General features: G+C 49.0%; 1 protein-coding gene across 1 annotated transcript; it reads left to right on the top strand.

Moving 5' to 3' along the window:
* Positions 1–417: 417 nt before the first annotated feature.
* Positions 418–2281, top strand: LOC119306455 (endo-1,4-beta-xylanase 3-like). Its single transcript, XM_037582668.1, has 3 exons — positions 418–432; positions 526–1056; positions 1135–2281. The coding sequence occupies exons 1-3, from the start codon at positions 418–420 to the stop codon at positions 2248–2250; spliced, it is 1662 nt and encodes a 553-aa protein (XP_037438565.1). The 3' UTR covers positions 2251–2281.
* The last annotated feature ends 7393 nt before the right edge of the window (positions 2282–9674 follow it).

Here is a 9674-nt window from a genome sequence, read left to right as displayed (position 1 = left end):
TTTGTGTTGCTACTCTTCACCGTTACTCTTTCTATCCTGTGAATGTGATACGACTCAACTGTGTCTGTCTGTACCCATCTCGATCGAGACATCGACGGCCGCCGCCAAAATTCCCCTTTAAATACCACAGCCGCCGGAAAGAGCTGCATTAGGCCCCGTTTGGATTAGCGTTTTCTTTGTAATACACCTGTAAAAGAAATACACTTCTCCACCGGTCGATTTCATTTCCAACCGGAAAACAGTCATGCCCAGTAAAATACACTTGTAAATCTTACACCTCTGTATTGAATTACACCTATACCAAGCGCGCCCTTAATCTCATCACCCATACTCAGTGCAGACCACAACAGAAAGAGCTGTGCTTGTTTCACTATTCACAACTCCCGGTCAATCGGCTCCCGCTTCCACTCGTGTAAGATGACAAGCACTCAGGTATGTACCCTACATACTGGTGGTAGACATACGGTGAGTTCATGAGTCTAGCTCATTCATTTGTATGGTGCACATGTGTACTGTTTTTTTCAGGACGTGAACCTGGACGGCGGCCTCACCGGCTGCGCACCGTTCGGCTCGCGCACGACGACGCTGTCCCTGCACAATGTGGAGGAGACGGCCATCACCCCGGGGCATGGCGGTGGCAACAACCCCAGCGGCCGGTACATTCTCGTGGCGGGGCGCGCCGACGAGAAGGACGGCATGCGCCAGGCGATCACGGGCGGCGTCCTGAAGCCAGGGGTCACGTACCGCGTGGCCGGGTGGATCAGCCTGGGTGATGGCGCGGCGCGGGGGACGAGCCACGCGGTGCGCGTCAACCTTGGTGTCAGTATGGACAACGATAAGAATGAGAGCCTGCAGGTGGAGTGCGGCGCGGTCTGCGCCGAGGCCGGTGGGTGGACGGAGATCATGGGCGCCTTCCGCCTCAGGACGGAGCCGCGCAGCGCCGCCGTTTACGTCCACGGCGCCCCAGCCGGCGTCGACATCAAGGTCATGGGTCTCCCCGTCTTCCAGACAGACCCCGAGGCGCGGTTCAGGCAACTCAAGGACAAGACTGACAAGGTGAGCATGCACCACGTAGCCATTTTCACCATGTGCCACCTGCATATATATGTCTTAATGTATGCTACACTGATGTAGGTGCGCAAGAGGGATGTGGTCCTCAAGCTGGGCGCGGCGACGGGAGCGGCGTCCGTGCGCGTCGTGCAGATGGACAACAGTTTCCCTTTCGGGACATGCATCAACACGACGGTGATCCAGTACCCGGCCTTCCTGGACTTCTTCACCAACAACTTCGACTGGGCCGTCTTCGAGAACGAGCTCAAGTGGTACCACACCGAGGCGCAGCAGGGCCAGCTCAACTACGCCGACGCCGACGCGCTCCTCGCGCTCTGCAACCGCCTGGGCAAGCGCGTCCGCGGCCACTGCGTCTTCTGGTCCGTGGACGGCGACGTGCAGCAGTGGGTCAAGAACCTCGACAAGGACCAGCTGAAATCCGCCGTCCAGAGCCGCCTCGAAGGCCTCGTTTCCCGCTACGCCGGCAAGTTCCCGCACTACGACGTCAACAACGAGATGCTGCACGGCCAATTCTTCCGGGACCGCCTCGGCGACGAGAACGTCCCAGCGTTCATGTTCAAGGAGGTAGCGCGGCTGGACCCGGCTCCCGCGCTCTTCGTCAACGACTTCAACGTGGAGTGCGGCAACGACCCCAACGCGACGCCGGACAAGTACGCCGAGCAGGTCACTTGGCTGCAGAGCTGCGGCGCGGTGGTGCGCGGCATCGGGCTGCAGGGCCACGTGAGCAACCCGGTGGGGGAGGTCATCTGTGCCGCGCTCGACAGGCTCGCCACCACCGGCGTGCCCATCTGGTTCACGGAGCTGGACGTGTCCGAGCCGGATGTTGGCCTCCGCGCCAAGGACCTGGAGGTGGTGCTCCGGGAGGCATACGCGCACCCTGCGGTGGACGGCGTGGTGCTCTGGGGGTTCATGCAGGGCACGATGTGGCGGCAGGACGCCTGGCTCGTCGACGCCGACGGCACCGTCAACGAAGCTGGCCAGATGTTCCTGAACCTCCAGAGGGAATGGAAGACGGACGCGCGCGGGAATGCCGACGGCGACGGGAATTTCAAGTTCCGAGGCTTCCACGGCAGATACTTCGTCGAGGTCACAACGGCGACGGGGTGTCGGATGCTCAAGACGTTCACGGTGGAGAAAGGGGACAACACGCCTCTCCTGGTGAATTTGGTCGATGCCTGAGTGCCTCACGGTGGATCTATCTACACTTATACTAGTATAGAATTGATACTTACCAATCTGATTACATGTATGTACATGGGTCATACGCTGATGTGATTGACACGTTAAGGAATAATAAGCTGCTCTATCCTCTATGACACTACTCTCCCTAAATTTTTTTTTGACGAAAAACAGCCTTAGTGCTGATTTCATTGCAATAAGAGAAAGGCCAAGACGGCCCGGTTACAGGTTCAGCACTCTCCCTAATTTTAAAGGGTTCATAATCAATTGAGGTCTCTAATTGAAATTGGGTCACCCGATTTTGTTCGGGATAACAATTTCTCGAAGCTCTCTCATTCGATTCTTTTATACGATACATTATGCTTTCTAATTTTTAAGGCCTCACAATTAATTGAAGTCTTTAATTCAAAAAGAGTCACTCAATTTTGACTGGGTCAACAATTTTTCAAGGAGGTCTCCCATTTAATTATTTTAATTCACTATTGTCCCTAGTTTTGAAGCTCTTCAATTCGATTGTGGTATTCAATTCGATTATGGATTTTGATCGGGCCAATCATTTTTCAAATCAATTAGCAGCGACCGGCCTATAAAAACTTATGACACTGTAGCACCAATATAGTACATGCAGCTACCGACGCAGAAATTTCCCCACATAAATACGAGTTTCTTCGCGGATAACACATAATCACATCGAGAAAGGCCCTCCAAATAATTGAATTATAAAAAAACAAAACACACTCCATCATATTCCCGCCCTACCAAACTAAATATTCCGTCAATTCCAAAATATAAGGAACAAAAAATGACAACATCCACAAGATTGAACAGAAAATATGGAAATTAATTTCATGATGAATCTAATTATACCGATTTGGTATTATGGATTTTGATATATTTATCTACAAATTTGATCAAACTTAAAAAGGTTTGACTTTTTAAAAATGTAATACACCTTACACTTTGAAAGAGTGAGTAATGTTTTTAGGAAATCCAGCAACATCAACGGAGCAGCAAAGCACGCCCAACCCTTCTAGTCAATACCAAAGACGAATTCAACTTTTCTTTCCCCTTCAAGGCGACTAGGAAATCTTCCTCCCCTCGATCTCCACTGGTGAACCTGTGGATTCTCCTTCCCTCTGCCTACCGCTCTGGCGGCCGGTGGCAGGGAGGAGATTTCTAGTGCCTCGGCTCCAGCTAGTAGACAGGTAGAGTTTTGGTTCTCGCAGGGGCGCCGATTGGACGGATGGCGGTGCTTCTTCTTTGAGTCAATCTTCTGGGTTTTGATTCTCCTCAAGTTTGTCCGTTGGGACGGGTTAGACGGAGCGTTGGAGTAGATTCCTGCCAGCTCCTCGGGGCGGCGATGCTAGAGTTGCTCGTGCGTCCGCAACGACAATATTTAGTGTCAGGTTCTTTAGATTGATTTAAGGATTCAAAGGCGACGACTGCGGCATCAGGATGCTGATCCTTAGGGACACATGCATGAAGATTTTCGCCTGTCATCGACACGGTCAGACCGGCTCCGGTATGTGAGCGGCCACAACGGCTCGTCGGCGGCTCGTTCCGGTGACGACAATGATCGTTTGGTGGTCCATAGACGTCGATGTAATTTTATTATGTTTTAATATTTTGTACTTCCGGTGAATCTTTATAATAGATCTGATCCTTTTCATAAAAAAAAATGCTCTATAAATACTGTAAGAAAAAAGGCGCTCTATAATTTCCTCATTTCTAAGGTAGCGGGTGTTGCAAGACAAGTGGTTGGGGGAATGCCATCCTCTCTGAACAATATCCATTTACACCACATTGCAAGCAACAAAAATGTTTTGCGAACGATCGTTGTGTCATTCCAACGCTGCGCTCTTGAATTAGTTACATGGTCGTCACTGCTGCAAGTGAGGCGGCTGCAACCAAGTTGGCACGCCTTTCGTTTCGCCGTCGAGGAATTAAATGTCAGGTACTTTAGATTCTTGCCTTGATGCCATGGGAGGAAGTAAAGAAAATAACAGAAACAAAATATTTTTTTATGCATATAAGAGACACTGATGGCCGGTTGAATCGCTGAGGAGATCATCTCTTTGCATTAACTTTGCGCCGTGAGGACTCTGGAGCCAGCGTGGAGTTTGATTTCGCACTTAGCACGCTGGGGAGCAGGTTTGTACCGGCCCTAACAATGCTGCAGTGCGCCTAGCACAAGCGTGCGGGTGAAAAAAATCACATACAACATATCAAAAGACAATGAATCAAGTTCAGCATAAATCGATGAAGCCACCGCTTGGTCATAAGCTTAGTGCTTGAACGACGTCTTCTCCCGAGAGGCGAGCAGCGGTTTCGCGCTTCCTCGCCATGGCCGCCAGCTTGTCGTGCTCTTCGACCTCCTTCCGAAGCCGCTCATGCAAGGCCTCCACTTCAGCATGCCGCCGCTCTAGTTTTGGAGGGTCACCTTTGACAAGAGCGAGCTGCTCGGACACGTCGGAATAGATGACCCTTAACCTTTTCAGGAACGGGCACACCTTTTCTGCAAAGCTCGCATCCTTCGCTTCATACTCGTCTGGGTTCTCCGTCCGAGACAAGCGATGAGCTATGGCCTTCAGAATCATCGGGGTACACTGCATTATACAATGTCACCATGATACCGTGGTCATCTCTATCACCTTTGGAACATTGGCCTTGAGAAAATGCTGGCCCTGAGAAATGCTTCTTTCTGATGTGATACTGAATGGCTTTTAAGTCCACACACATGATGCTTGTGTTCCTGGCAGACACTGGGTCCGGGACTGGAAGATGAAAGCAGTGCTTCTTGCCCGGCTTATCGTCAATAGTCGGTGGGATTATGTCCATGGGAAGTCATGGCCCATGAGATACTAGCCCCTCGAAGTACTTTTCGGCGGTGATGTGGAGCTCCTAAGACCGATGAAGTTTGTTGCATCATCTTCCACTCCAGGTGTTTCATCTAAAAAAGCATAGTGTTATATTGCCTGGAGTGAAAGATGTTGTAGCGAACTTCGTCGAGCGGGCTAAAGAGATCCACATCACTGCTTTGAGGCGCTGGTGTCTCATAGGCTACCAGTTCTCCTAGACATGATCCCGCTGATAACTGATGACAAGCTGGGCAAGAAACTCCGCTTTCATCTCCCAATCTCGGACCTTGTGTCTGAGAGGAATGCGGGAATCACACGTATGAACTTAAAAGCCTCCAGCATCACCTCAGAAATAAGCCTTCTGCAGAGCCAATGTCTAAAGGCGATAGAGATAGGCAGATAGCCACGACGTCATGGGTGACACTGTATAATGCAATATACCTGACAACTTACTAAAGCTAGATAAGTGATGACTCATCGCTTGGAAGGGATGAAGAACCCAAACAAGCCTGAAGAAAAAGATGTGACATTGGTAGAAAAGGAGGCGCGCCCGTTCAGGGGCTGCCTACTCCACTCCTGCGTCCTGAGGCCCGTGAGGATCACTGATCTCTCACTACATGCATGGTCTTCATCTACCTTTTCTCCTCCCAACCGGATATTTTGTGATTAGCATTGGATGGCTCACTCCGGCATCATGTCCGCGGATGACGTCCGGGCATAAGAACGAACGTATACCGATGACATTTGTGGGTTGGCGTTGGATATGCCCTAACAGGACTTTGACTATATTTATTTCTAAAAAATTCTTGGTGATGAATCATGCTAATCTTTTGATGACGTCTAGCTCTAAAGGTCTGCCAAGATCATGGCAGCTTGGGTGGGTTGTCGGGGGAAACAGGCTACGTCTGCCTATCAAGACGACGCAAGAAGGCCTCCACCTCCTCTCGGCGTTGTGCCAGGGTATTGATCCTTTCGGTCGAGTGAGCCACTGCATGGTCATAGGCTTCAAGTGCTTGAGCGGCGTCTTCTCCCGAGCGGCGAGCAACAGTCTCACGCTTCCTCTCCATGGCCGATTGCTTGTCATGCTCCTCAGCCTCCTTCTGAAGCCACTCCTGTGAGGCCTCTCCTTCAGCACACCACTTCTCTAGTTTTGGGTGGTCACCTTTAAACGCGAGCTGCTCGGGCACCTGGAATAGGCTGCCCCTAACCTTTCCAGGAACGGAAGCACCTCCTTTTCTGCGAAGGTTACATCCTTCTCTTCATAGTTGTCCTGGTTCTTCGTCCCTACCAAGCGATGAGCCATGGCCTTCAAAATGGAATCCAGCTTCATCAAGTCATTGGGGTACGTTGCATTATACATTGTCATCCATAATGCCGTGGCCTTCTCTATCGCCTTCAGGACACTGGCCCTCAAAAAATGCTTCTTTCTCACGTGATGTTGGTTGGCCTTTAAGTCCTTACACACGATAGTTGTGTTCTTCTCAAACACAAGGTTTGAGACTGGAAGATGAAAATAGTGCTTCTCGTCTGGCTTATCATCAGCAGTTGACAAGATTATGTCCAGGGGAAGTTGTGACCCATGAGATACTGACACCTCAAAGTACTTTTTGGCCGTGATGTGGAGCTCCTTAGCCCGCTCAACGAAGTTTGTTGCATCAACTTTCCCTCCACGTAATTCATCTAAAAACATTTATAAAAAATAGATAAAATTATTACCTCCATCTTGGATGTAATCATCATATCCATCTTTAATATACAAGTTCTTTTTCAAGATGGAGCCTCGTATTAATGTCTCTGTGTTTTTAGATGAAGCACCTGGAATGAAAGATGAGGCGGGGAACTTCGTCGAGTGGTCTAAGGAGATCCACATCACTACTGAAAAGTGCTTCGAGGCGCAGTGGTCTCGTGGGCCAACACTCCCACTTGACATGATCCCACCAACTACTGATGACAAGCCAGGCGAGAAGCCCTGCTTTCATCTTCTATTTTCGGACCTTGTGTTCGACAGGAAGACGGGTATCACACATGGACTTAAACACCCTCCAACATCACCTCAGAAAGAAGCTTTTTTTTGCGGAAAAACTTTCAATCTATTCATCTTCAATCATGGCAGTACAACGAATACCAGAAATAAAAATTACATCCAGATTCGTAGACCACCTAGCGACGACTACAATTACATTACCATGTCCTGTATGTCCTGAAGGCGATGGCGATAGAGATAGCCATGCAGTTAGGGGTGCAGAGCGGCGCCCGATCCGGCCGCTCCATAGTCAAAATTGATTTTCGTTAGTTATAACTGCTCCGCTCAGTTTTAGTTCAATCTGAACTAACTCTCTACATATGCGGGACTATGCGGGATGCCCGCTTGCATCCCTACATGCACTGTACCCCGACGACTTATTGAAGTTAGATTCCATTCTGAAGGTCATGACTATCGCTGCTTGACAGGGGCGAAGAACCCGAACGCGTCTGAAGAAAAAGACGTGACATTTGCAGAAAAGGAGGCACACCCGTTCTTGAAAAGGTTACGCGAGGATCACAGCATGCATGGCTGGGATCTGAATCTTGCACTTGGGAGTTGGAGTTGCTCTTTTCTTGAGCGCCTAGCTAGCTTCTTGGGAGCAGTAGGGTTGCTGCGCCCCATAGGAAGCTTTTAAATCGAGTTAAGAAAAAAATACATCATGAATTAACCTGCTACAATTCGATCGATCTATGCTTGAGAGAAAACATCAATGCATGGACGAGAGTGCTACGTAGTGGAACCGATGATTTCTATTCCGGCCATGCGTACCTTCGCTGACTAGACGGCTGCTCCCGGGGTATGGCGATCGACGATGTGAAGAAGATCACACGGGGCTGCTGCTTTTATAGGCCCTTCGGGAGAATTCTGTTTTTCTTTTTTCAGAAAGAGATAAAATCGACAGGCTGGCAAACTGTCGGCATACGGCGAGATTAAAGAGGATTGCTGTTTTAAAACGATATATATATCACATAAATCTTATCGGCCAAGTAGCCTTTGTGCGTACGGCACAAGGATTCTTTCATCTTGTTACCGCAGCATGGTAAAAAGAAAACGAGACCAACCCGGGCTAGACTAGCCTGTTGGCATTTTTTATAGAAAAAAACTCCGTTAGCACCAAGGGCTCGAGCCGAGACTCAAACACTGGTGGGCTGGCTGTGAACTCCCACGCCTTACGAACTGAGCTTTGTTACCGCAACACAGTTATTCCTTGAACCCCGATAAGGAGCGAACGTCAGATTTCTACCTGACCTGACGAATCGTTCCCGGCAGGGGGGACGACCGGACGATTTCCTTTTGTGTGCCAAGCATGAATACTTCTAGAAACTTATCGCTAAGGGCTTGTTCGCTTGCAACAAAATCGGAGGAATTGAAGTGGATTGGGGTGGAATAAATCTCATACAAGTCAAAATCTCACTAAATCCCCTCCAAACCTCTCCAATCCCCTCCAGGAGAGGTTTAACCGAACAAGGCCTAATGAGGAACACAACAAAAAGCCCAAACAAAAACGCCAGCATGGGGTCCGTTGCACGAGCGACAAAAGAAAAACAGGCCCATTTAGATACTAAAACACAAAAAAATGCAGAAAACCCAGCTAAAAACTGAGAGAAACTTTACAAATAAAAATGCCACAAAAATCTAGAATTTCATAGAAAAAATAGCTGACAAAAAATATATAAATTGTCATGGTCCGACAAAAAAAATTAAACTTATTGTGTTAGAAAAAATAAATCTGCTATGGTTTTAATTAAATTTTGAAATTGGTCAAAAAATAAATTTCCGTGGTCAGAACAATTTGCCATTGTCCATATAATAAAAATGTCATGCGACACAGCGATAATTTAGACTAGAAAGGCTTGTCCGTGGCCAAGGCTATGTTTTGGGAGAGAATTACGGATTACTATAGCAACTCCGCGGACATCATTGGGGCATAATTCACGACCAATGCAACCGATGGTCCGGTTGCATCAATCAATTGAATCTACACCATCGAGCGGTGTGCAAGTGGCGGTGTATCGCCCCTACATCCAGGAACTTTTCAAGCATAGCAACCCCAAGTTCGGCCACAAGCCTGCCACGTTGCACCATTGCTACAAAGAACTATGCAAAAACGAGATGTGGGTCGAAAGAGTTGTGGAGACCACTTCAAAGAGATCAAGATTGAGCATATCCATTGAAGAGGACAACAAGGTGGATGAAGATGCCAACAATAGACTGGATGAGCTCAAGATGTTGGAGGATGAGAAATGGAAGGCCAAGTTGGCGGCCGAAGAGAGAAAGTTGAAGGTGGAGGAGTGTAGACTTGCACTTGAGGAGGAGAGGATTCGTGATGCCAGGAAAGTCGGAGATGGTGCTATCATGTTCATGAATCCAACCACAATGGATGGAACATCAAGAAAGTATTGGGAGCTCACTCGTGGGGAGGTCTTGACCCAAGTGTAAGGCTCTCCTCGGAATGTGGCCGTGACGGTGTTGCGGCCGAGAGGATGGTGGTGGTGGTGGTGGTGGTGGTGGTGGCGTCCGAGAAGATGGTGGTGATGGTG

The sequence above is a fragment of the Triticum dicoccoides genome, chromosome 5B (genome assembly GCF_002162155.2).
Source record: "Triticum dicoccoides isolate Atlit2015 ecotype Zavitan chromosome 5B, WEW_v2.0, whole genome shotgun sequence".
NCBI lineage: Eukaryota > Viridiplantae > Streptophyta > Magnoliopsida > Poales > Poaceae > Triticum > Triticum dicoccoides.
This window is presented reverse-complemented; position numbering and strand designations above follow the sequence as displayed.

Bases quoted from the DNA above. Each gene is read 5' to 3' on its own strand.
- LOC119306455 (XM_037582668.1), top strand. The intron at 1,057-1,134 runs GTGAGCATGCAC...ACACTGATGTAG, and splicing joins TCAAGGACAAGACTGACAAG to GTGCGCAAGAGGGATGTGGT.